The 27602-nt window shown below is 38.7% G+C and overlaps 1 protein-coding gene across 2 annotated transcripts; it reads right to left on the bottom strand.

Moving 5' to 3' along the window:
- Positions 1–100: 100 nt before the first annotated feature.
- Positions 101–27481, bottom strand: LOC127075354 (probable beta-1,3-galactosyltransferase 14). Of its 2 annotated transcripts, none has more exons than XM_051016837.1 (7): positions 27003–27481; positions 26766–26918; positions 26608–26690; positions 26408–26507; positions 25292–25405; positions 1852–1994; positions 101–512 (listed from the first exon to the last, which is right to left on the bottom strand). In XM_051016837.1, the coding sequence occupies exons 1-7, from the start codon at positions 27335–27337 to the stop codon at positions 499–501; spliced, it is 942 nt and encodes a 313-aa protein (XP_050872794.1). In that variant the 5' UTR covers positions 27338–27481; the 3' UTR covers positions 101–498. The 2 variants fall into 2 exon arrangements, with proteins under 2 accessions (XP_050872794.1, XP_050872793.1); XM_051016836.1 differs by lacking the exon at positions 101–512 and adding an exon at positions 872–1400.
- Between the last annotated feature and the right edge of the window lie 121 nt (positions 27482–27602).

Genomic DNA, 27602 nt, shown 5'->3' with positions numbered 1-27602 from the left:
ATGGAGAGGCTAGCTCGATCCAACTAATGTGATTACAACAATCCAATAAGGGGTTTTAAGCACTTAAACAACACATTCATAGAGAAAGATTAATGAAACATGACAGGAGGACAATAATATTGATGGCCATTAATTAACCATAATCACGCATATTACACAAACCTATATATACATATGACATAGGAACAAAGAAGGGAGATCATCCATATTCTAGAAAATTGAGACTTTACTGTCTTCACTAATAGAGTTACATTGTTGTACATTCCAAGTACATTTGACGCCCATCTTAGGATTCGATAAAACAAACTTAGATCATGCACAAATTCAATATCCATCCTAATTCTATTTCACGATGGTGAAGGCTGCCCCCTTTAACCAACAAAAGGCATACATTTCCCTTCAGCATTTCATTTTGATGACACAACTCCTCCATTTTGATGACACAACTCCTCCATAGTGGTTACCATTTCCGCTATACTTGTTCGGTCGTTGGTGATACTACTCATGGCAACCTTCACCATCATAAAATAGAATTTTAGAATCCATAAAGGATTTTTGTCATTTTCAAGAGTTTCTAAGAGGTTTAAGAGGTGAGAAAAGAAACTCTCTTGACATTGAGTTAATTTAGAATCGGCTCCCAATGAATCATGATCCAAATAAAACATAATATATTATATATCCTATAATGCATAGGTATGCTAATAAATGATACCTCATTTGAAAAAAAAATTAAGATATGATATATCAATAAAAAAAACAAAATTCTCTATAAAATGTATTAAAAAGAACTAAATTATTTAACTTACATCAAAACATCGTAATAAAAGTTTAAACAGTTAAAAATTGTGTTAAAGATACACAAACATAAAACTAAAAGGCATAAATACTATTATATTGATATATGAAAAACTACAAAGTTCGTATCACAGTTACGAGTGAACAATCATTTTTCAAAAGTATAACATTTACCAGTAGATGTATAATTTCAAAAATGCATGATATAAAAATCGGTCATTTGTAAACTACAGTCAACTACAATGATCCATTGATCCAGTTACGTTGTATCTAAAAGCCTTCTTCATAGAACCTTAATATCATCCAATACTACCCTCCTAGTATATGGGGAAAATATAGAGCAAAAAAATGAAAGAAAACTCAACCACCTATCTTCAAACGAGAAGAAAGGTGAACGGGAAGATCAATGAACAGAAAAGAATGGCACTGGCAGCATATTTTGGCATTATGAAATGACAAAAGAACTTCCTCTACAACTTCTGAGCTTAATTTGTCCAAATAATGTACCCAGAAATTTTAATCATCATCAGATTCTAGCGTTGGACTCTGAGAGCAGCTCTCCTTTTGATGGAGCTCCAACATTTTCTTTTCTGGATTACACAGGCCTGCAGGTATATAATAACCCAGACATCATTCATACAACATAGCCAAAACCTGATGCGCATCTGATGATTTACTTTGATGCTACAAATTTTAGCAGTCGATCCCAACTACTCAAATAAAATGCTTTGTAAAAAGAATAAAAACATTCTTTTAGGAGATGTTTAGAATGTAAAACTTGGATGGAAAGGGGCGGAGAAAAAATATGCAGAGTAAGAAACTGAGGAGTAAAAACCCCTCGATTTATTTTCTAATACATTTCATAAACCCTTACGACATTTGTTAGCAAGACTCTTGTCTTAATGCAGTTGAAAATTAACCCTTTTTTTTTCTCTCTCTAAACTTCTCCATCTATAGTTAGACAGAAAGATACTAGACAAAAATTAAGCTTCAGGGAAAGCTTTTCACCATACATATATAGTTCTAAATTATTTGTGGGCAAAGAGAAAAACCAACCTGAACACTTGGGAATATCCCACACAGCAATAGAAGTGGCTGTACAGTCTGTAGCACAAAGTTCAAGATTGTTCTCGTGTTTGACATTCATTGCGAGCATCCAAGCTCCAATAGTAACATCTTCATTACTGAACATCCGGAAACTGTGAAACAGTACAAATATTAAATTTGATATGTGAAGGGGGCAGATACCGAAATAGTGTTCATATCATGTTTATTTATTAGGAGGAAAGGATGAAACATATTTTAAAATGGCGTGACCTGTGAGGCGTGACAATGTATGAATTAATTAGGGACATTTGTGGGATAGAATGGAAGACGCCGGTTCATAAGTTCCAAACAAGAAGCAGTGTTTTCAGAACCAGTCTATAAATGAACTTCATTTTTTATGGAAAATGTTATCATGTGTTCTAAGGATACATGTTAAGAAATTCGAAATAAAAATATTACCTTAAAAACTATGCATTCAATTTCTTAATAGTTTAAATATCAAAACTTTACTTTTACATTGTTTAGTGTGTCTTTAGAGTAGAAGTTAACAAGATGTTATTTTTATAAGCAAGTTTATCGATAAACTTGATAACGGCAGACAAGTGTTTCGAATGTAGGCTATAGTTATCAATTTACTATTCAACTTCTCTATAATGAAATGTGTGTTATGTTTTGTCATGTTGAACGGAATTATGTGCAATATTGAAGATCAATGTATTGTCACAAAACAGCTCCTTAGGGCCTTCACTGTATCCTCCAGTCTTCTAGCGCTTGTTTCATCCACAATAGTTCACAAATTTCTTGTGTTATTATAGCTCTAAATTATACTTCACCACTTAATCGAGACACTACATTTTGCTTCTTACTCATCCAAGCAACAAACGTTCCACACAAAAAGGTACAATAGCTAGAAGTAGATCTTTGATCACTAATTGAACCTACTTAATCAGCATCAGTGTCAGAGACCAATGTGGCAACATCTGCCTGATTCTAGCTTATACCTAGAAAGTGATAGAATCAATTTAGTATTTAGGAAAAATAAAAGACAAGTACACAGAATAATGATTATGAGGAATAATTGTGATTCAATACTAGATGTTCAAATGGGGATCTAGTAATACAAAAGTGCAGAAAAGAAGAAGTAAAAGCTGAAAATAGGCACTTCGAGAGGCCTGACTCTCCTAGGGGGGATTTCTCCACTTAATTCATGCGTAATAAATCTAAGATCTGCTCTCATCATTTATTCACTCAGATCCTACATTCTCTCACCACTTTGCTGTTGCCAGCTCTCCTGGCCCATGTGCAGCCTTTAACAGAATTTGTTTTATGTGAGTCATTCTCTTCTCACTCCTCTTACGTGTCCTCTCATAGACTTTACCATATCTATCAATACCCCCTCCTTCAAAACTCTCCTTGACCTCAAGGAGATGTGTTGGAAATTTTGTCTTCATCTTGTTTCTCAATTCCCAAGAATTTTCAAAATCAGGGAGGTTTTTCCACTTCACTAAAACCTCTAATTCCCCTTGTTCATTTTTCCTGGCCTCTATAATCTTCTCAGGAGTAGGCTCAAGATGCCATTCCTCGTTCATACATGCTGGTAGGGGCTGGGGTTCCAAAGAAGGTGTGACAGCTCTCTTTAGAAGAGAGGCATGAAAAACAGGATGTACTCTAGTATCTTCAGGCAGCTTCAGCTTGTAGGCTACTGCCCCAATCTTCTCTAGTATCTCATAAGGTCCATAGTATCTAGGACTCAACTTCTGATTCACCCTCTTGGCAAGTTTCTTCATTTTATAGGGTTGGATCTTAAAAAAAAAACATCTCTCCCACCTCATACTCCACTTCCCTTCTGTGCTTATTGGCTTGACTCCTCATAACATCCTGAGCCTTAAGCAATTGTTCTTGTAATTCCTTTAGCATCACATTTCTCTCAGTAGTCAGCTTATTGATCTCATCTACTGCTGAAAATGGAGTGTCTCCCTTTACTAACACAGGGGGTGCTCTCCCATATAGAGCTTCAAAGGGTGTGGTTTTTAGAGAAGCATGATAATTGGTGTTATACCAATATTCTGCCCAAGCTAACCACTTAGGCCATTGTTTGGGTTTAAGGCCAGTTACACACCTTAAATAAGTCTCCAAGCATCTATTGACCACCTCAGTTTGTCCATCTGACTGAGGGTGGTAGGCACTACTATATTTTAGCTTGGTACCGGCCTGTTTAAACAGTTCAGACCAGAAATGGCTTAGAAATACTTTATCTCTGTCAAATACTATAGAGCTAGGAAATCCATGTAATCTAACCACTTCTTGAATGAACAACTCAGCAATGTCCTTTGTTGTATAAGGATGGCTGACAGGGAGAAAATGAGCATATTTTGTTAGCCTATCGACAACTACCATGACTGTATCTACTCCTTGGACTTTAGGCAACCCCCCAACAAAATCCATGGATATATCACTCCATATCTGTGTTGGTATTGGTAAAGGCTGGAGCAATCCTCCAGGTGTCAATGTCTGGTATTTGTTTCTTTGGCACACTTCACAGGCCTGTACATACTCCTGAATTTTCTTCCTCATTCCTTCCCAATATACCACACGAGCAATCCTTTTGTAAGTCCTCAAGTGTCTTGAATGTCCTCCTACAGTTGTATCATGAAATTCATTTAGAATCCAAGCTACTCTTGGTGAGTTCTTTGGAATTACTACTCTACCTTCATGATACAGCCTCCCTCCTTTCAGTTGAAACCCTTTATGGCTACGAGGGTCTGAAACCAATGCCTGCACAATAGTTTTCAGCTTATCATCCTTTTGAATTTCATCTTCCAACCCTTCCCAAACTTCACATTGAATGGTAGTAATGTGAGCATATTGCATCTGCCTGGATAAAGAATCTGCAGCATTGTTTTCCCTTCCTGGTTTGTACTTAACCTCAAAGTCAAAACCTATAAGTTTGGACAACCACTTCTACTGTTCTTCCCCCATAATCCTCTGTTCAGTGATGAATTTGAGACTTTTCTGGTCAGTGTGCACCTTGAAATGTCTGCCAAGTAAGTAGGGCCGCCATTTTTGAATGGCAACCACAATAGCCATAAGTTCCCTTTCATAAACTGACTTCTGTTGAGCCCTGTCAGATAAAGTCTGGCTCATATAATAAATAGGTCTGTAAGAACAAAAATTGTTCTACAACAGATTTCATGATTTTGATGATAACAAAGGATGAAACCAAAAATGGCACCCTAACGAAAAGTTTCTAAGTGTGCGGGGTTCTAAGGAAAGAAGGAAGAAATCATCAGATACAGAAACATATCGGATACAAATTATCAGAAGACCAGGAGCATCTGAAGTAGAAACACGTTCAAGAAAGTCTAACTCTGATCAAAACAGCAGAATATCAGAAGCATCTGAACAAGAAGTATGCTCTAGAAGATCTGACTCTGAACAACGGTATGTCAAACTCCAGAAGCTCTCAGCGCTATCTGAAGAAACCATCAGAACTCAAAAGAGATCAACATCAGAAGTTAGATAGCAAGATTCCAAGATTCTCAAAAACATGAAGACTCTGATCATGGATTTGCTAAATAAAGGAAGAGTAACGTTAACTTCAAATAAAGGTATGGGAATGGACTTCCTAAAACAGAAAAAGACGTTAACTCCAAATTCAAATGAAAAGAAACTATTTTTGGAAAGTAGTCATTCAAGGAGAGAAAGTTGTCTTGGCAAGAAGCTATATAAGTTATGGCATTAATTCAAATTATTGGCCATCACTTTCAACGACTACTTCACTCCTATATAAAGGACTGCAAATCAACATTGTAGATACAAGCATATACTGAAACATCAACACACTTAAAAACGTTTTATTCTCTCAATCTTCACAAAGCTTTTGCTTAAAAAGGTGAAACACCTTGTTCTTACTGTTGTAATATTTGCTTATCTTAGAAGCACTCTAGATTACTCAAGTCTTTATCTTTGTTGTATTTCCTCAAGTGACTCTGCGCAGTCTGTATACTTGAGAGGACTAAGATATCTTTCTCTTAGACGTTGTTTGTAATCAATCTTTCAAGATTAGTGGATTAAGTCCTTGTTGAAGGCGAAATCACCTTGGCCGGGTGGACTGGAGTAGCTTTGTGTTATAAGCGAACCAGTATAAATTCCTTGTGTGATTTTCATTTTGAAAAAGCGCTTATTTTCCAAAACAATTCAAACCCTCCTTTCTTGTTTTTCTCACCTTCAATTAGTATCAGAGCTCCGGCTCTGTTATTGATTTTCTAATCAAACACTTAACAGTGTAGAGAGATCCAGAACGAGAAAAACTATGGCTCACACAAATGAAAAGGATAGTTACAATGCTAAGCCTCCTGTCTTTGATGGAGAGAAATTCGATTACTGGAAAGATAGAATTGAAAGTTTCTTTCTAGACTATGATGCTGATCTCTGGGACATTGTCACAGATGGATACAAACCTCCTGTCACAGAGGATGGAGCTGAAGTTCCCAGAAGTAAGATGTCAGATGATCAGAAGCGAGTTTTCAAAAATCATCACAAGGCCAGAACCATACTCCTCAATGCTATATCTTACAACGAGTATGAAAAGATCACCAACAGAGAAACAGCCAAAGACATACTTGACTCTCTGAGGATGACTCATGAAGGAAACTCTCAGGTCAAAGAAACAAAGGCTCTGGCGCTTTCAAAATGGAAGATGATGAAGCCATAAATGCAATGTTCTCTAGATTCCAAACTCTAATTGCAGGTCTCAAGGTTCTAGACAAAGGATACACAACTGCAGACCACGTCAAAAAGATAGTCAGAAGTCTGCCAAATAAATGGAGACCCATGGTTACTGCTCTGAAGCTGTCAAAGGATCTGAACAATATCAGTCTTGAAGAACTTGTCAGTTCCCTCAGAAGCCATGAGATAGAACTAGAGGAAGATGAGCCTCAGAAAAGGAACAAGTCTGTAGCATTAAAGTCCAGATATGAAAGACGCAAACCTGACAGAACCAAAGTTCTTCAGGCAGAAACTGAAGATACTGATGACTCTGAACCAGAAGATTCTGATGATGAAGAAGAATTGTCCCTCCTGACCAGAAGAGTTAAACAACTCTGGAAAAAGAGGAACAACAACTTCAGAAGACCAAGACCCAGAGGGGATCGATCAGAATCAACCTCAAAAGGTAAAACTAACAAAGATATTACTTGTTATGAATGTAAAGAAACAGGTCACTACAGGAATGAATGCCCCAAGCTAAAGAAAGACAATTCTAGAAAAGAAAGCTTCAAGAAAAATACTTTCAGGACAAAGAAAGGATTAATGGCTACCTGGGATGATAGTGAATCTGGGTCATCAGAATCTGACTCTGATGAACAGGCCAACGTGGCACTTATGGCTACCACATCTAGGAGCAGCTCAGATGAAGAATCTGAAGAGGTATTTTCTGAACTCTCTCGATCTGATCTAGAATCATGCTTGTCAGAAACTCTTAGCTCATATCAGAAATTAAAACAAAAGCTTAAAAACATAAAAGGCCGTCTTAAAGCAAAATTTGAAGAATGTGGCAAGCTTGAGATGACAATTCTAGCGCGGGAAGATACAATCAGATCTTTAACATTAGAAAGAGATGGAGCAAAAAGAAAAAACTTAGAATTAGAAGAAGCGTTGTCTCAAGCACCACAAACTTCAAATAAATTAATTTATGAATACGAAGAAGCCTTTCAAGAATTTCTGAAAAATGGAATAGGTAGGAGTATTATGGCATCCATGATTTATGGAGTCAGTCAGAACAATAAAAAGGGAATTGGGTATGATCCTAAGGAAGATAAAACTTCTACTAGTGACCAACTTAAATCTCCATTTTCGTATCACTATACACACACAAGAACAAAAATTTGAAAATGCTAGAAAACCCAAAGTTATAAGAAACTCTGGGAAAACTAATCAGAAAGGACCCAAGAGATTCTGGGTACCGAAAGATAAGATTGTTTATGTTGCAGATATCCTATGCAGCAAAGTTCAGACACCAGTCATGGTACCTGGACTCTGGATGCTCGCGACACATGACGGGAAGAAAGTCTATGTTCCAAAGTCTGGAACTTAAAGACGCTGGGTTTGTAGGCTTCGGAGGAGATCAGAAAGGAAGGATCAGAGGCTCCGGAACTATTGGTAATGGTACTCTTCCCTCTATATCTGATGTTCTTTACGTAGAAGGATTAATGCATAACTTGTTATCCATAAGTCAATTAAGTGATAACGGTTATGATGTAATCTTTAATCAAAAAACATGTAAAGCCATTAATCAGAACGATGGCTTTGTCCTTTTCACAGGCAAGAGGAAAAACAACATTTATAAAATTAATCTTTCTGATTTAAAAGAACAAAATGTTAAATGTCTGATGTCGGTTCATAAAGAGCACGGGGTATGGAATAGACGCTTGGGCCACATTAGCATGAGGAAACTTTCTCAGCTAAATAAACTCGAGTTAGTCAGAGGCCTACCTAAACTAAAGTTTTCTTCAGATGCTCTATGTGAGGCATGTCAGAAAGGAAAATTTTCAAAAACGTCTTTCAAAAAGAAAAATGTTGTTTCTACCTCTAAGCCTCTGAAACTTCTCCGCATTGACTTATTTGGTCCTGTGAAAACAGCATCAGTAAATGGAAAGAAGTATGGACTAGTCATTGTTGATGATTATAGCCGCTGGACATGGGTGAAATTCCTAAAGCACAAGAGTGAGTCTCACTCTGTATTCACTAGTTTCTGCTCCAAAGTGCAAAAAGAATTTGACTCTAAAATTATTAGAGTCAGAAGTGATCATGGTGGGGAATTTGAAAACAAAGATTTTGAGGAATTATTTGACTCTAATGGAATATCCCATGATTTCTCCTGCCCTAGAACTCCACAACAAAATGGAGTTGTAGAGAGGAAGAATAGGACACTCCAAGAAATGGCCAGAACCATGATCAATGAAACTAATGTGGCAAAACACTTTTGGGCAGAAGCTGTAAATATAGCGTGTTACATTCAGAATAGAATCTCTATAAGACCTATTCTGGAAAAGACTCCCTATGAACTGTGTAAAGGAAGAAAACCAAACATTTCATATTTTCATCCTTTTGGATGCTCTTGCTTTATCTTAAACACTAAAGAACATCTGAACAAGTTTGATTCCAAAGCACAGAAAGGTATTATGTTAGGATACTCAGAACGCTCTAAAGGCTACAGAGTATACAACACAGAAACCAAAATTGTGGAAGAATCAATTCATGTCAGATTTGATGATAAGCTTGACCCTGAAAAGTCAAAGCTAGTTGAAAATTTTGCAGATTTAGAAATCACCCTTGCAGGATCTGATAAAGTTCCAGAAGCAACTGCCACTCAGAACTCTGAAGAAATTAAATCCCTAGAAATCCCAAAGAAAGCTAAAAGTCGTATCAACGTATCTGAAGATTTGATTCTGGGAAACAAGGACGAACCTGTCAGAACCAGATCTATCTTCAGGACCTCTGAAGATACTCCTCTGGGACTAGTGTCTCTGATTGAGCCTACGTCCTGTGATGAAGCACTTCAAGATAACGACTGGGTTTCAGCCATGCAAGAAGAATTAGATCAATTCAAAAAGAATGATGTCTGGGATCTTGTTCCAAAGCCCAGAGGCACTCACGTTATTGGAACCAGATGGGTATTCAGAAACAAGCTGAATGAGAAAGGAGAAGTCGTCAGAAATAAAGCTCGACTGGTAGCTCAAGGTTATAGTCAACAAGAAGGAATTGACTATAATGAAACCTTTGCTCCAGTCGCAAGGTTAGAATCTATTCGTCTTCTTGTATCTTTTGCTATAAACCACTCTATCAAATTATATCAAATGGATGTCAAGAGTGCATTCCTTAATGGTTATATATCAGAAGAAGTGTATGTCAACCAACCTCCAGGTTTTGAAAATCCAAATTTTCCAGAACATGTTTTTAAACTTAAAAAATCTTTATATGGACTTAAACAAGCTCCCAGAGCTTGGTATGAACGTTTAAGCAATTTCCTTCTGGAACACAATTTTATCAGAGGGAAAGTTGACTCCACACTCTTCTGTAAGAACCTTAACAATGATCTCATGATATGCCAGATATACGTTGATGATATTATTTTTGGTTCAGTTAACGCCTCTGTTTGTCAAGAATTCTCTGAGTTAATGCAGGCAGAATTTGAAATGAGCTTAATGCAAGAACTAAAGTTCTTTCTGGGAATCCAAATTAACCAAACTTCAGAAGTTACATACGTTCATCAAAGCAAATACATTAAAGATGTACTAAATAAATTTGATATGGTTGACTGCAACTCTGCAAAAACTCCCATGCATCCGACGTGCATTATTGAAAAGGAAGAAGTAAGCAAAAAGGTTTGTCAGAAGCTCTATCGAGGTATGATAGGCTCTCTTCTCTATCTGACTGCTACTCGTCCTGATATTCTCTTTAGTGTTTGTCTCTGTGCCAGATTCCAATCAGATCCTAGAGAATCTCATTTAACAGCAGTTAAGAGAATTCTCAAATATCTGAAAGGAACTCCTAACCTGGGCCTGATGTATGAGAAAACATCAGAGTATAGACTTTCGGGTTACTGTGATGCAGATTATGCAGGAGATAGATTAGAACGAAAAAGCACATCTGGAAATTACCAGCTTCTGGGAAACAATCTGATATCCTGGGCTAGCAAGAGACAGTCAACTATTGCTCTATCTACTGCAGAAGCAGAATATATCTCAGCATCACTGTGCACAACTCAGATGCTCTGGATGAAGAATCAGTTAGAAGATCTGCAAATCTTCGAGAGTAACATTCCTATCTTCTGTGATAATACTGCTGCCATTTGTCTAAGTAAGAATCCCATTCTATATTCCAGAGCTAAACACATTGAAATAAAACATCATTTTATCAGAGACTATGTTCAGAAAGGGATAGTAACATTGAAGTTCATTAATACAGATCATCAATGGGCAGATATCTTTACTAAGCCTCTAGCTGAAGATAGATTTCTTTTTATCTTAGAAAATCTGAACATTCAAAATTGCCCCGAATGAAGTATGGCTCTGAAGATGTAAAATGAGACTCTGACATAAACAAATGTGCTTCTGCCTCTGACTCTGATACTTCTACCAGTTAAGAAGATATCTGAGTTAGAAATCTCCAGGAACTAATCCTTTGGTATTCCTGAAGATCAGATACATCAAAACACGTGGAGCACTTAGCGTCTAACCCTAGAACTTCTAGACAGCTATCCAGAAGAAAAATCAAAGGGCAAACGCTTAAGATCTCCTCGAGCAGTGTGCATACTGTTGGGATTAGACATTCATTAATGAGCCTTAATCATTTTCCCCCAAGCGTGCTAACTTGTGTTTTGTGCCAACGCTGAATTGTGTGTCGTTTTGCATGTGTTTTTCGTTTAGGGTATTTAAACACTCCTCTCACATTTCACACACTTATCACTCTCACTCACTCTCAAACCCTCTCTGAAGCATTTCTACAAACTCTTCATCTTCATCTTTTTCTTCATCAACTATGGATGCTCAACAACAACAAGTTTTCAACTTTTCTCAGCAAATGGAATCCAACCCCACTGCCCAAAGTTCAAGCATTTCCACTCCAACAGTTACAGGCGTTTCCATTACTCCAGTGTACAAGGAACCCCATGTTCTTGATCGTCAACCCCATATTAACCTAGCAACTCCCTTTGAGGGACTGGAAGTGTTATGTGAAACACTGGTGGACTTCGACAACATGAAGAGAAATGGAGTAGATCTTACTGAAGAACTCCGTCTACAAGGGTGGGAAAACTACTTCCAAAGGCTTTATGGCACTGTTTACCCAAATCTCATCAAAGAATTCTGGAGATTTGCTGACGCTGATGACCATTTCATCGTCTCCTACGTATTGGGGGTAAAGATAATGATTACTGAAAAGTTAATTGCTTCTTTACTGAACATGGAGAAAGATGGAGGAATAAGGATTTACAACATCAACCCTAGGTCAAGGCGTGTTGCTCAGGAAATAAATCCAACCATTTTCAAACTCAACACTGAAGGCAATCCTTCAAAGAACAAAGAACTTCATCAGAACCTCAGAGTATGGCTCAAGATCATTCTGGGAACCATTCATCATCGCCCAGCATCAAACTCCTCTGACTACATCAATACAGATCAGAAGTGCATTCTGTATTGCATTCACAAGGGTTTGAAGCTCTGCCTCCCTGCACTACTCTTCAGATATCTCAGAGACTCTGTAAGGGAGACAAGAAACAACATGAAACCCAGAACCTACATCCCCCTGGGAAGACTTCTGTCTGATGTCTTCATCGAAAATGGGCTTGTAGATCATCTGGAGAAGAACAAGCTTATGGAAGATCTGGCAATAGATACTGGAAGGCCTCTGAACGCCAGAAATCTCAAGAGCATGGGAATCCTGAAGAAGATTCAAGTCAGACCCACGATGGACACCTCCTGGGACGCCTTGAAAGATCAGAGGAAGCTGCCCCATGGTCTTGCAAGGTTTTTCAAGAATGAACCCAGAGACGCTATCCTCTTCTATATGCAGCGTCTGAAGGATGAAGGAGTCGACATCTCTGACTTCAGACTAGATGACTGTCTAGATTCAGAAGAAGATTTTGTTAGGTTCAAAAGAGATCCCTCTTCAAAGAAGTCTTCAAAGGCAAAGAGAGCAAGGCTAGGAGAAACTTCTGGAACCAGATCTCCAGCGCCTCTGCAAGTAACTACTGGTACGTCTGCTCCCTCTATTCCCTTTGAACCTCTTGTGGCTTCTTCTTCTAATCCTCTCCCAACACCACCTATATACACATCCTCTGACACCCCACCTTCTACAACCAGAACCTCACAACCTCTACCCAATTTTAATCTTGCTCACACTACCACTTCCTCTTCATCATCTTCAGCCCCAGAATCACCTCCATACCTTGACCTCTCCTCTGACCCAGAATACTCTGACCCTAACTCTCCAACCCTAGCCCAAATTCAGGCTCAAAACCTCGCTTCACAACAACCAACACAATCTGAAGTAACTTCACCTCCCCCAGAACAAACAACCAACATCCCTTCTGAAGACCAACCTTCTGAAACTCAACCCTCTGACCTACACACCTCTGTTATCACCCCTCCAAACACCTCCGCTGAACCTGAACCTGAAGCTGAACCTGAACCTCTAACATTAAACCTCAGCCCTCCAACCTCTTCACCTCAAACCTCGGAACCTAACCTTTCCGTATCTACCCTTGAGGAAGCCATAATGCTGGTCGCAGGGGCTTCAGTACAAAAGGTCAAGTCTCTGACCATTAACTCTGAAGTCAGTGATGATCCTGATTCTGTAAGGACACACTGGAACAGAGTCATTGGTTGGATGACCTCTGAGGCTTTTAAACTGAAGAACATCTCTGAGCAAGTCAGAAATGGCTACATCAGAGATGCTGAGGCAAGACTACAGGAGAGACTTGCTAGAGAAGCTGAAGAGGAAGCCAGAAGACTGGAGGAAGAAAGAGCAAGGGAAGCTGAAATCCTAAGGGCAAAGGAAGCTGAAGCTAAAGCTCTGGCCGATGCTGCTGCTGCTGCTGAAGCTGAAGCACAGGCTGCTGCTGAAGCTGAAGCAAAGGCCGCTGCTGAAGCACAGCAGGCTCTGACTCAGGGGGAGTCCTCATCTGTTGTTCCTATGGTTCTCTAGACGCTGGAAGAACTGAAGAAAGATCAGAAGGAACTCCGTGCCAGAATGGATAAACAAGACACTGTCAACGACAACATTCAGAACATGCTGGCTCAATTGCTTCAGAGAATGCCTCCGCCTCCCAACCCCTAGGCACTTAGGATTTTGTTTGCTTGTTGCTTTGCTTGTTTCTGATGTTTACTTGTTCTTTTTGACCTTGTTTCTGTTGCCTTTTATCTGAATACAATGTTTTTCTCTTGAATTATTTTTTTTGCTATGTCTTTTTGATTCTGACAAAAAGGGGGAGAAGTCATTAATAGCTCTGATGAAAATACTGTCTAAATACCTTAAGCACTCTGCAACATATTTTTCTTAAAAATAAATTTATCTAACACTAGACTTAAGAAATTGCAGAAGGTATCGAGAAACCTCATTGCTTGGAAGCTCTGGTAAGAACTTCTGAACTCCCTAGCCTATCTCAGGGGGAGCTCTTGTCTATCTGATCTGATATTGTTTATGTTTCATCTGCTAATTAAGTTTGTTTTGTCATCATCAAAAAGGGGGAGATTGTAAGAACAAAAATTGTTCTACAACAGATTTCATGATTTTGATGATAACAAAGGATGAAACCAAAAATGGCACCCTAACGAAAAGTTTCTAAGTGTGCGGGGTTCTAAGGAAAGAAGGAAGAAATCATCAGATACAGAAACATATCAGATACAAATTATCAGAAGACCATGAGCATCTGAAGTAGAAACACGTTCAAGAAAGTCTAACTCTGATCAAAACAGCAAAATATCAGAAGCATCTGAACAAGAAGTATGCTCTAGAAGATCTGACTCTGAACAACGGTATGTCAAACTCCAGAAGCTCTCAGCGCTATCTGAAGAAACCATCAGAACTCAAAAGAGATCAACATCAGAAGTTAGATAGCAAGATTCCAAGATTCTCAAAAACATTAAGACTCTGATCATGGATTTGCTAAATAAAGGAAGAGTAACGTTAACTTCAAATAAAGGTATGGGAATGGACTTCCTAAAACAGAAAGAGACGTTAACTCCAAATTCAAATGAAAAGAAACTATTTTTGGAAAGTAGTCATTCAAGGAGAGAAAGTTGTCTTGGCAAGAAGCTATATAAGTTATGGCATTAATTCAAATTATTGGCCATCACTTTCAACGACTACTTCACTCCTATATAAAGGACTGCAAATCAACATTGTAGATACAAGCATATACTGAAACATCAACACACTTAAAAACGTTTTATTCTCTCAATCTTCACAAAGCTTTTGCTTAAAAAGGTGAAACACCTTGTTCTTACTGTTGTAATATTTGCTTATCTTAGAAGCACTCTAGATTACTCAAGTCTTTATCTTTGTTGTATTTCCTCAAGTGACTCTGCGCAGTCTGTATACTTGAGAGGACTAGGATATCTTTCTCTTAGACGTTGTTTGTAATCAATCTTTCAAGATTAGTGGATTAAGTCCTTGTTGAAGGCGAAATCACCTTGGCCGGGTGGACTGGAGTAGCTTTGTGTTATAAGCGAACCAGTATAAATTCCTTGTGTGATTTTCATTTTGAAAAAGCGCTTATTTTCCAAAACAATTCAAACCCCCCTTTCTTGTTTTTCTCACCTTCAAGGTCTTCCTTCCTGCATGAGGACAACTCCTATTCCTCTACCCGAAGCATCAGTTTCCAACACAAATTCTTTTTCAAAATCTGGCATAGCTAAAACAGGTATGGTGGTCATGGCTACTTTTAATCCCTCAAAGGCTACTTGAGCATCATCACTCCACTTGAAACTATCCTTCTTGAGTAATTGTGTTAACGGCCAAGCAATTTTCCCATAATTTCTCACAAACTTCCGATAGTATCCCGTTAAGCCTAAGAATCCCCTTAATCCTTTTAACTCCTTAGGTCTGGGCCATTTGAGCATGTCCTCTATCTTCTTGGGATCAGCTGATACTCCTTGTCCAGAAATGATATGTCCCAAATATTCAACCTCTTTCTGGCCAAAAGAGCATTTTTTCTTGTTGGCATATAGTTTCTGATCCTGGAGCACCTTTAGAACCATGATTAGATGTCTCTTACGTTCCTCTCTACTCTTGCTGAAGATTAAGATGTCATCAAAGAAAACCAAGCAGAATTTTCTAAGAAAAGGCCTCAAGACTTCATTCATTAAAGTTTGGAATGTTGAGGGAGCGTTTGTTAAACCAAACGACATCACTAGATACTCATAGTGACCCTCATGGGTTCTAAAAGCTGTCTTCTCTATATCCTCCTCCTTCATCCTAATTTGATGATATCCCGATTTCAAATCCAGCTTAGAAAAAATAATCGCACCTCCGAGCTCATCCAATAGCTCCTCAATTACAGGTATAGGGAACTTGTTAGGAATGGTTACCTTGTTTAAAGCCCTATAATCAGTGCAAAACCTCCATCCTCCATCTTTCTTTTTCACCAATAAAACTGGATTTGAAAATGGGTTGGTGTTATTCCTTATGATGTCAGCTTGCAGCATATCCCTTACTATTTTCTCAATCTCATTTTTTTGAAAAAATGGATATCTATATGGCCTGAGATTAGGTATATCCGCGTCAGCTTTAAGCCTAATAGCATGATCATGCTCCCTTATAGGAGGTAAGCCTGCATGTAAACTGAACACCTCTTCAAAACCATTCAATACATCTCCCCATTCTGTTAACTCCTGTGGAAGCTCCCCTGTGTCAGTTTTCAGGGTCTGCAAGTAAAACCCCACTCCTTTATCATTTAAAACTTTAATTATAGACTTCCAAGATGCTTGTCTGGTACACAAGGCAGGATCCCCTTGTATCTTGTATACCTGGCCCTTCTGTTCCCACTTCAAACATAACTCTCCAAAGTTAGCTTCAATGTTTCCTAGACTAGCTAACCAATCCATTCCTAGCACCATATCTGACCCTCCCAATTCCATCAAGAAAAAATGCTGATTACATTCCACTCCTTGCATCTGAAATGTCAATCCTTTACAAATCCCTTGATTTTTTACTTTCTCTCCATTACCCACCTCAATCACATAAGTAGGGGTCTCCACAACATTCAATCCTAACTCCTTCGCCAACCTAGAATCAATAAAGTTGCTGGTTGCTCCAGAATCAATCAAGGTTAACAGGTCCCTATTTTTCACATTCACCCATATTTTGAAAGATTTGTTGGAAGTAAAACCCTCCTTACTTTGCATCGATAACTGCAAAGTCTGAAATTCTTCCACCTTTTCCTCTGTCTCCTCTTGTTGTATTCCTCGGTTCTCTTCTTTTTCCTCTTCTTCACTACTATCCTCACACAATTTCAAACTCATGTGCTTGAATTTTCACACATGTTCTCTATTCCACTTGTCCCCACATTTGAAACACAGCCCCTTCTTACTCCTTTCCTCTAATTCAGCAGGGTTCAGCCTTCTACCCTTAAATTTCTCATTTCCCCCACCATGAGTCTTCTCACTCTCTTTCTTAACTCCTCCAAAATCTCCAGGATCCTTAATCCTCAGAGTCCCCCCTCTATCCCTCCATGAACTGCCTTTTTTATGAAAACCTCATTTTTCTCCTCAATCAGTAATGCTCTATCCATGAGTTTAGCTAAACTCTGATTCTCATAAAGCTTCAATTCTGCTTGAATCTCTTCCTTCAGTCCATTTAAAAAAATGGAATCCAACATACCCCTCTCTTCCCTTCGCAACGGAGCTACCATCATCTCAAACTTCTCCATGTATTCTACCACCGTCCCCTTTTGCCTCAAACTCAGCAATGGTCCCATCGAGTTGTGTAAGAGACCCGGTTGAAACCTCCTCATCACAGCCAACTTAAATTCCTCCCACGTCTTCAATGGTGCCTGTTCCTCCCACCATTGGTACCAATTTAAAGCTTTGTCTTCCAAAGCCAACACCACCGCTTCCAGCTTGTCTCGTACTCTCACCCCATTCAACTGAAAATACCTCTCAACACGCACGAGCCAACCATATGCATCCTCTCCTTTGAAAATTGGGATCTCCAACCTTTGTCTGCTTCCGAAAAAACGGGATCCGCTTCCCCCACCATGACGGTGCTGTCTTGGTCGCGATTCTCGCGAAATCGTACTCCGGTCGCTTTCTTCCTCTTCTTCGTCGTCCTCCCCTCTCCTCCGTGGTCTTCCATTTCTACCGTGATTCCGACCCGATTGCTCTTGAATCAACTGACGAATCTGCTCCACTGTAACTTGCGGTGTCGATTGTTGCTCCATCAGCAGCTGGCGGATTTGTTCCATCGTTCCTTCAAAACGATCCATCCTCTGTTCTATCATGTCTACTCTGTTTTCCATGATTCTTCGCGTACAGACCATTCACAAATAGACGTAACCAAGGCTCTAGATACCAAATTGATAGAATCAATTTAGTATTTAGGAAAAATAAAAGACAAGTACACAGAATAATGATTATGAGGAATAATTGTGATTCAGTACTAGATGTTCAAATGGGGATCTAGTAATACAAAAGTGCAGAAAAGAAGAAGTAAAAGCTGAAAATAGGCACTTCGAGAGGCCTGACTCTCCTAGGGGGGATTTCTCTACTTAATTCATGCGTAATAAATCTAAGATCTGCTCTCATCATTTATTCACTCAGATCCTACATTATCTCACCACTCTGCTGTTGTCAGCTGTCCTGGCCCATGTGCAGCCTTTAACAGAATTTGTTTTATGTGTGAGTCATTGTCTTCTCACTCCTCTTACGTGTCCTCTCATAGACTTTACCATATCTATCAGAAAGCCTCCAACTTAGTTAGAACCTGCTTCTTCCCATGCAGCTAGAAGTAGATCTTTGATCATTAATTGAACCTACTTAATCAGCATCAGTGTCAGAGACCAATGTGGCAACATCTGCCTGATTCTAGCTTATACCTAGAAAGCCTCCAACTTAGTTAGAACCTGCTTCTTCCCATGCAGTTTGAAGCATCTCTCCTTTGTATGCCATTTCCTTTTGCAATGCTCACAATAAAATTTGTCACAACTAGACATGGATGAAGATGTCGATTCCTGCTTTTCTGTTTTTCTTGCTGCCAATGCTGACACATCAGGAGGCTTCTCATCAAGCATAGCATGTCAACGTGTGTCTTCCCAATGCAAACATTGGACAAAACTTCATTAAGAGTGGGAGTTTTTCCATACCGAAAATCTGCACCCAAATTGGGTCAAACTCAACATTCAATCCTACCAAAAAAAATCAAAGATCCTATCTCTCAATGAGCGCATTCACTAGAAGTATCTTTGTACTCCATCTTCAAATTCTATTACTGGTCTAGTTAAAGCGAAAGGCCGCTGAGAATCCCAAAATACTCAATCAACATGAGACTTCCTTGTTGTGTTAAATATTTTCCTCTTTTAAGTCATAACATGTAGACGTCTGTTGTTTCATGGGGTAATTCTGGCAAAGGTTTTGCCAAACTTGTGCGTGTAGTAGGAAGGAACATAAAATTTCTACTAATGTCTTGAGTTATGGAATTCCACATCCAAGTCATATTATCAATATCCCACATAAGAAAGTTGGTATCAGTTACTAGAGAAGGATTTTCTTCAATATGGTCAAGCATATCAAAACCTTCTAGGAGAGACTAAGAGACATTTAGGTTAAACCGTGTGTTTTAAAAGCACTACGGAGACTTTATTATATAGAAAGAGATTACAACTAATTACATGATATAGTCGATGTGGGACTATTCTATATACAAATATTCTAACACTATGTATTTACAAATATCAACACTCCCCCTCAAACTTGAGCATATAAGTCAAATGCACCAAGCTTGTTACATATATAATTAGTTCGGGGACTTCTCAGAGATTTTGTAAACACGTCTGCCAATTGATCATTAGAATTGACAAAGATTGTGACGATGTCACCTGACTCGATCTTCTCTCTAACAAAGTGACAGTCTATCTCAATATGTTTGGTCCTCTCATGGAAGACTGGATTTGAAGCAATGTGCAATGCAGCTTGATTATCACAAATAAGTGTCATTGGTCTTGCTTCTTCAATTTGAAGTTCCTTGAGCAACTGCTTTAACCAAATAAGTTCACATGTTGCCATTGCCATGGCCCTATACTCTGCCTCGGCGCTTGATCTTGCAACTACGTTCTGTTTCTTACTTTTCCAGGATATAAGGTTTCCTCCAACAAGTACACAATACCCAGAGGTGGATCGTCTATCAATGGGTGACCCTGCCCAATCAGCATCAGAGTATCCAATTATCTGAGTATGTCCTTTATCTTCATACACTAAACCTTTTCCTGGAGCACATTTGATGTATCTCAGAATCCGGATAACAGCATCCATGTGTTCCTGACAAGGGGAATTTAAGAACTGACTTACCACACTAACTGCAAAAGAAATGCCTGGACGTGTGACTGTGAGATAATTCAACTTTCCAACCAATCTCCTATACCTTCCTGAGTCAGATAGAGGCTCCCCCTGATTGGGTAGTAGTTTGACACTTGGATCCATAGGAGTATCAGCTGGTTTGGCATTCAACAAACCTGTTTCTTCCAAAATATCCATAGCATATTTCCGCTGAGAAATCACCAAACCATCTTTAGATTGGGCTACCTCAATACCCAAGAAATAGCGGAGTTTACCAAGGTCTTTTGTCTGAAATTGATTCGAGAGATGTTGTTTTAACTGGAGTATACCCTGCTGATCACTACCAGTTATGACAATATCATCTACGTACACAATAAGATAAATACACCCTTGGACTGAGTGACGATAAAAAACAGAATGGTCAGTTTCACTACGGACCATACCAAACTGTTGTACTACAACGCTGAATCTGCCGAATCAAGCTCTCGGAGATTGCTTAAGACCATAAAGAGACTTGTGTAACCTACACACCATATTCAATGACTCCCCCTGAGCAACAAATCCAGGTGGTTGCTCCATATATACTTCCTCTTCAAGATCACCATGTAAAAAAGCATTTTTGATGTCAAGTTGATGAAGAGGCCAATGCCGAATGGCTGCAATGGCTAGAAGAAGTCTAACAGATGTCATCTTGGCTACAGGCGAGAAGGTATCACTATAATCCAATCCAAAAATCTGAGTGTATCCTTTGGCTACCAAGCGAGCTTTAAATCGATCGATCTTACCATCAGGACCAACCTTCACTGTATAAAGCCAACGACAACCTACTAAAGATTTCCCAGGGGGTAGAGGAACCAGTTCCCAGGTACCACTGCTTTGAAGAGCACACATTTCATCAATCATTGCTTGCCTCCACTCAGGGTGAGAAAATGCTTCACCTGGAGTTATAGGAATAGAAACAGAAGACAAAGAAGACAAACAAGTATACTGCAAAGGGGAAAGACGATGATAACATAAATCAATATAATGTGGAGACAGATTTCGTGTTTGACGTATACCTTTTCGAAGGGCAATCGGAAGATCGGACTCAGGTTGCAGGATCGGATCCGGTGATGGCGGAGGCGTCGGAGGAGAGTCTGCAATGACCTCAGGGACAGGTATGACCTCAGGGACGGGGTCGACAGACGTTAGGCGACGACGCTAATATGTTTGAAGTGGTCGAGAAATAGGGGGGTCAGGAGCCATAGACTGGTGGAGGATAATGGTAGGCGGCACATTAATAACTGCCGGAAAAGGTGTGGGAGTACTTTCTTGAAGAGGTTCCGGAGATACTGGGTTGGACCCGAAATATGGAACAGACTCGAAGAAGGTAACATCGGCCGATATAAGGTATCGTTGTAGAGTATGAGAATAACAACGATAACCCTTTTGGGAACGATGATAACCAAGAAAGACACACTTTAGTGATCGAGCTGCTAGTTTATCAAGACCAGGGGAGAGATTGTGTACAAATCACGTTGACTCGAATACTCGAGGAGGAATTGGGTGGAGAGGAGAATTTGGAAACAGGATTGAATGAGGGATTTTATTATTAAGGACAGATGAGGGATGCGATTTATGAGGTAACATGCTGTGAGCACTGCATCCCCCCAAAAATGGAGAGGAACATTACCATGGATTAGTAGGGTCCGAGTGGTTTCTACAAGATGCCGATTTTTGCGTTCGGCTACCCCGTTTTGTTAGGGTGTATGAGGGCAAGATGTTTGGTGCAGAATACCATTGGATGACATAAAAGTTTGAAACTATTGGGATAAATATTCACGTGCATTGTCACTTCTTAAGGTACGAATAGACAAACCAAATTGGGTTCTTATTTCTCGATAAAATTGTTCAAAAATAGAAAACAATTCAGATTTGTTCTTCATTAAAAATAGCCATATGCAACGTGAAAAATCATCAATAAAAGTTACAAAATATCTAGACTCAAAAGTCGACACAGTACGCGAGGGACCCCAAACATTAGAGTGAACTAAAGCAAAAGGGGACGCAACCCGTTTATTGACTCGATCAGGAAAGTGACTACGAGTATGTTTCCCTAACTGACAAGACTCACAATGTAAAATGGACAATTTAGATAGACTAGGCACCAACTTTTGTAGCTTGGGAAGACCTGGATGACCTAACTGTGCATGTATAATGAGTGGAGAATCTGTGGTGGAGCATGTGGTAGATGACATAGAGAAGTAGTAGAGGCCTTGAGACTCACATCCGACGCCAATCGTCTGTCCCGAACTCCGATCCTGCAGAGTAACATTACTATTAGTAAAGGTGATAGGACAATTTAGAGAACGAGTTAAACGACTGACTGACAGTAAATTAAATGGACAATTAGGTACATATAGGACAGAAGTCACAGAGAGAGATGGTAAAATTTTAACAGTACCAAATCCTTGGGATCGGGTTTGAGAACCATTTGCGGAAGTTATACTCGGTAAGAAACCAGAGGTAGAGAGGGAAGAAAAAAAACCTTTATTACCGGTAACATGATCAGACGCACCAGAATCGAGGACCCAAGGACCAATAGGAGATGATTGAGAGAAGCAAACAGATGATTTACCAGTGTGTGCAACCGAAGTCGTGGAACCAGAGGTCTGATTATTCTGACACCACTTGAGAAAATCCTCATAGCTTGGCGTAAGGCTCTGAAGAGAAGGTAAAGTTTGCATAGTATCTGGATTATCAATTTGAGCTGCATTTACCTGGCGTGGAGGTCTGCCATGTAACTTCCAGCAACGGTCGATAGTATGTCCAAGCCGGTTACAATGGTCACACTTGGGACGAGGTTTAGAGTTGGATGACCCTCCTCGAAGGCTACTCTGATTGTTGCCAAGAGATGCAAGGGCAGCAGTGTCACCTGGTGTCGGAGCAACAATAGATGGAGGGGAAACCGGACCAAATGCATGAGGTGTAGCCAAGCGCAACAGTTGTTCACTAACTGCATCGTAGTTAGGAACAATAGTACCTGATAAAATCTGATTTCGAACGTACTCGAGTTCTGGTGGTAGTCCCTTAAGTGCCATGACCATGAAAAATTTACTCTGTTGTTCGGAAGGAGCTGTTGCATCTTTTGCATAAGGCATGAGAGTTTCGTAACTCGCTTTCAAAGCATCAAGCTTACTCAGATAGGCTTGCATATCCATATTTTGTAACTTCAGTGTGTCGAGTTTGAGGATGACGTTGTATAGACAATGAACGTCGTTGGAGAAGACTTTCTTAGCCTTTTCCCAAACCTCATTGCAAGTGGAGAAGGCTTGATACTACGCTTGGAGGTTGGGTGCGATGGAAAATCATAACACAGTACAGAGAGAGGCATTCGTTTTCTTCCATTTAACGAGTTTTGTGGCGGCAACATCAACCAATTTTGTGGTTAGGTGATCTTCATATCCCTGACCATGAAACCACATATCGACAGCACGAGCCCATATGTTGTAGTTGGCTGATCCGGTTAGTTTTTCACATGGGATAAGCGGAACTTTAGTAAACGAGATGGAATCAACATCTCCCATGGCTTAAAGAAACAAAATCGGGGTTGTGGAGACCAGATTTGTGAGCGATGGAGGGAGCCGAGTGGGGCGGCTGGGAAAAACGGCCGGATCGGGTGACAAGGTGGTTTTACCTGAGAATTTTGAGAAGTTAGAGGCAAACCGGAGTGATGACACGGTTTGAAGGAAAAAAAATTATCACCGGAAGACAGTGGGTCAACCGGGTAAAGCACGGCGAAAAGTTGTCTCTTAGTAGGCTCTAGATATCATATTGAATTAGGAGAGACTAAGAGACATTTAGGTTAAACCGTGTGTTTTAAAAGCACTACGGAGACTTTATTATATATAGAGAGATTACAACTAATTACATGATATAGTCGATGTGGGACTATTCTATATACAAATATTCTAACACTATGTATTTACAAATATCAACAGATACCATTGAAAATAATTTTTTCCATTGAGGCATTAACCTTTTTGAATGATGTAATTTGCATCATTAAAAGGATTTGTAGCCTTTGGAGCCGTGGAGGTTGAGTAGTGTGAGCTTTGAGGTCCCTTCAGCAATCATAATTTCTGACATTGAAGAGAATAAGCAAAACAAAGGAGGCATTCACCAAAAATGGAGTATCTCAGAATGTGATTTCGACCACAGAAACCGAAGGAGGAGAGGTCAGCAATCAGACAGGGAAAAAATAGAGGCGACCACCGGCCTTGAAAGAGATGCATGGCTGTCAAGTGCCGGAGACGTAGCTGCACGGGGGCTTGAGGCGTCAGAGAAGGAGTCGCACGTGACAGAGCTTGGGTTGACAACATTCGGCAGACATTTTTGTCATTCCTACTGATTTTGAGATGATGCTGATAGTGTGTGGTCATGAGCAAGAAATATGTGGTCTATGATGGTTTAACACACGTGAACAATAGTGATTGCAAGATGTAAACAGTAATGACACAAGGGTTCGCCGTGAACAAAGTAAAGTGTATAGAATCACATACGAAATTCCATCACAGTAAATAGAAACAAAAAGTGTTTTTCTTATATGGGACAATAGCAGGAAAAAATTTAATTGCATCATGATAGTAGCAAATAGCACAATGTATAGAATGAAAAAGGGATATAATCATGATGTATAGAAACAAATAGTAGAAGAAAACATGAAAGAGTAGAAGAGTTCATATGATAGCAGCAAATTAGTATACAGAGTGTCAAAAGTTGAAGAAAACAAGGAGGGATAAATTAGTAATATACTAATAATTATGTAATTATATAAGTCATTCCATCCTATTTCATTTAATTTGAGGGGAGGCAAAATAGAGGTGAGCAAGGGAATGAGATGGAATGGATACCGTCATATTCCATTCCATCCTTTTTTTTAAATCCAAACAATGGAACAGTGTCATTCAATTTCATCAATCCAAACATTCGCTAATGAACTTACTTAAAGGGTCACATACATGCCAAAACATTACTATTCGAAGTCTATTAATTACAACAGATACTCAGAAACAACTTGAGGGATTCATTCAATGGCCATGATGATATTCAAAAGAAGCAGCATTTGTATATCATAACATGGACATGTTTAAACCATGGATTTAAGAACCAAAGGACATGGACAAACTCCACCCAGTAATATTACCGATAGTAATAAAATATGAATATAGCTCCCAATCAATTTTGACCAGGAAACAACTCATTACTCAACATGACTAGCCAAAATTTAATACAATACATCAACTTTTATTTTATTTTTTAAAGATATAAACAGAGATTATCCAACCCTACCAATAGCGGACATGTTAATGTTCACAATCCATTAAATGAGACGGAATTTTGGAGGAAAGAAAACATACCTATCATTTCGAAGAACAACCAAGCTTGAAACAACATCAGCAGAAAGAGCATATATAGGACCATAAGCATGAAAAAAGTATTCCTTTCCAAGCAAATGTGATAGTGGCTCATACCTGCAAGATATTATTTAATATAGTATAATTGCTCCATAAACAAAAGAAGTTAATATGATGGTTATAAAGTGGCACTTTTGAATGTCGCTATAGACCGTAGAGCAAGGCTTGATAGAACATACCGACAAATTAAACTAAACAAGAAAAAGATAATAGTATCATATGACCCACAGCAGGAATCGACACTCAGGTATCTCAGCAAAAGATGAGAAATTGTTTCAATTAACCAACGATTGCAATTGGGAATAAATTTCCCAACTGTCAACAATCAAGCACAAATACTATTGATCGTCGGGATCTATTTATCGTAAAAGAATGATGCGTTCTACAATTAGTATACATTTATTATATAGTTAAGAACGAGATAGTTTTGAATTTGTTATGTACTTGATAAGTTATTAGTATCTTGAGATACATGTGAATCATAACTCAGTGTGATAACAAAACTAAACCGAATCGATACGAATCTTCATATCTATTTTAGATCTGAATCCCAATTCGTAGGGATGAGTAATGATTCACTATGATGAATCTAGATTCACAACCAAAACTTAGTGTATGCAACCACATTTTTTATCAATTTGTATAGCCAACCATATTTTTTTAATCAATTTTTATAGTCAACTACATTTCTTTTGTCATTTGATTTACGACTTGAATCTTGATATATTTTAAAGTTTATGTATATGACATATTAGCTTATGTTTTGCCTCCAAATAAAAAGAAAGAAAGTTTAAAATAAAGCTACAAATAAAATTGTTAAGAAAATATATATGTAAAAGTAACATCAGCTTGAAAATTAATCATCTGATATTGGCTCTCTTTCACCGCAGTAATTGTTCATTTCTAAATCCTAAAGCTAAATAATATTAGTAATTTATACTTTATTCTCAAATAAACAGCTCTGTTCAAAGGAGATCACAACAATTTCAAAATATTAATCTCATTGCAACAAAGAAGCAAATTAAAGCATAAAATAATTTGAACCAAAGCAAAACTAACCATTTGAGCTTTGGATCAGTGAAAACAGGTCCTTTTTTCATACATCCAATGTAAGTCTGAGTATGAGATCGCTCTTTTGCCAGTAATAATGAAAGACGATCTAACAAGAAATTGAAAATATTTTAGTAAAACTTATCTAGAAGCATAATGCAATAACATATGGAATGATATACATTACTATAAGTCTTAAAGATTGTCACCAGGTCTTAAATATATATCATCATCAGCTTTGACATAAAAGTCGGCTTCAAAAAGAGCATAAGCCGCTTTAAAGAAAGCTAACCTGTAATAAATAAATAGTAAAATTAGTAACAAACTACCTAAACAATTGAAGAATTAAGTGATTTTCAGCACACACGTTTTGTATGGGAGCTTACTGTACTCCTCTTGAATATCTAAGAGAATGAAATCATCATATTCTGCTACTTCATTTCTAAGTGCAGACATCTTTGAATTATCACTCGTTCTACCAATAACAAACCTAAAAGCCAATCCAGTAGATTCTTCCAAACTACAAGTAAGAGACCAAAATTACAAATTGCAACATCTTCACAAATTTCAACCTAGAGCAAATCAATTGTAAGTAAAAGAATACCGTTGAAGGCCTTGTTGATCGGACGGGAACCACGTCTTTCTGAGCGATTCTCTCCGACGAACGGATCCGAATCCGGTCTGAATCCCCACAAACCCCATAACCTTATGCCGATTGGGAAGGTCATGAGTTCCGGCGGCGGTGGAGTGTTCCCAAACGACTTTCACCGATCTTGGATTGGAGTTTAGGCAGCGGTTTCCCTGAAATGGCCGGAAAAAGAGAAAAGTGGCGATGCTTAGGAGAAAGGCGGAGAGAACGAGAAAAATGGCGGATCTGCGAGAGGAGAAGGAGAAGGCGGCGACGTTGTGGCCGTGGAACTTGTTGGAGGAGTTAGGCATGATATTGATAATGGCTAGCTAGCTCATGGAATTCAAAACTCCACGAGCTTGGATTCCTTGCAGTGTGCACGCAGAAACCCAAATTAAACCGGCAGCTGGTAAATCAGTTACTTTCGTAATATTCATCAAAGATGTTATCCTATCTATAACAAAAAAATATATATAGATTTTATTATTAAATTCATAATTAGATTTTTTTTTAAATAATCAACATTTTCAAAAATAATTTCAAAATAATAAATATTTCAAAAAAAAATCTAATCAC

Source organism: Lathyrus oleraceus, chromosome 4, assembly GCF_024323335.1.
Source record: "Lathyrus oleraceus cultivar Zhongwan6 chromosome 4, CAAS_Psat_ZW6_1.0, whole genome shotgun sequence".
NCBI lineage: Eukaryota > Viridiplantae > Streptophyta > Magnoliopsida > Fabales > Fabaceae > Lathyrus > Lathyrus oleraceus.
This window is presented reverse-complemented; position numbering and strand designations above follow the sequence as displayed.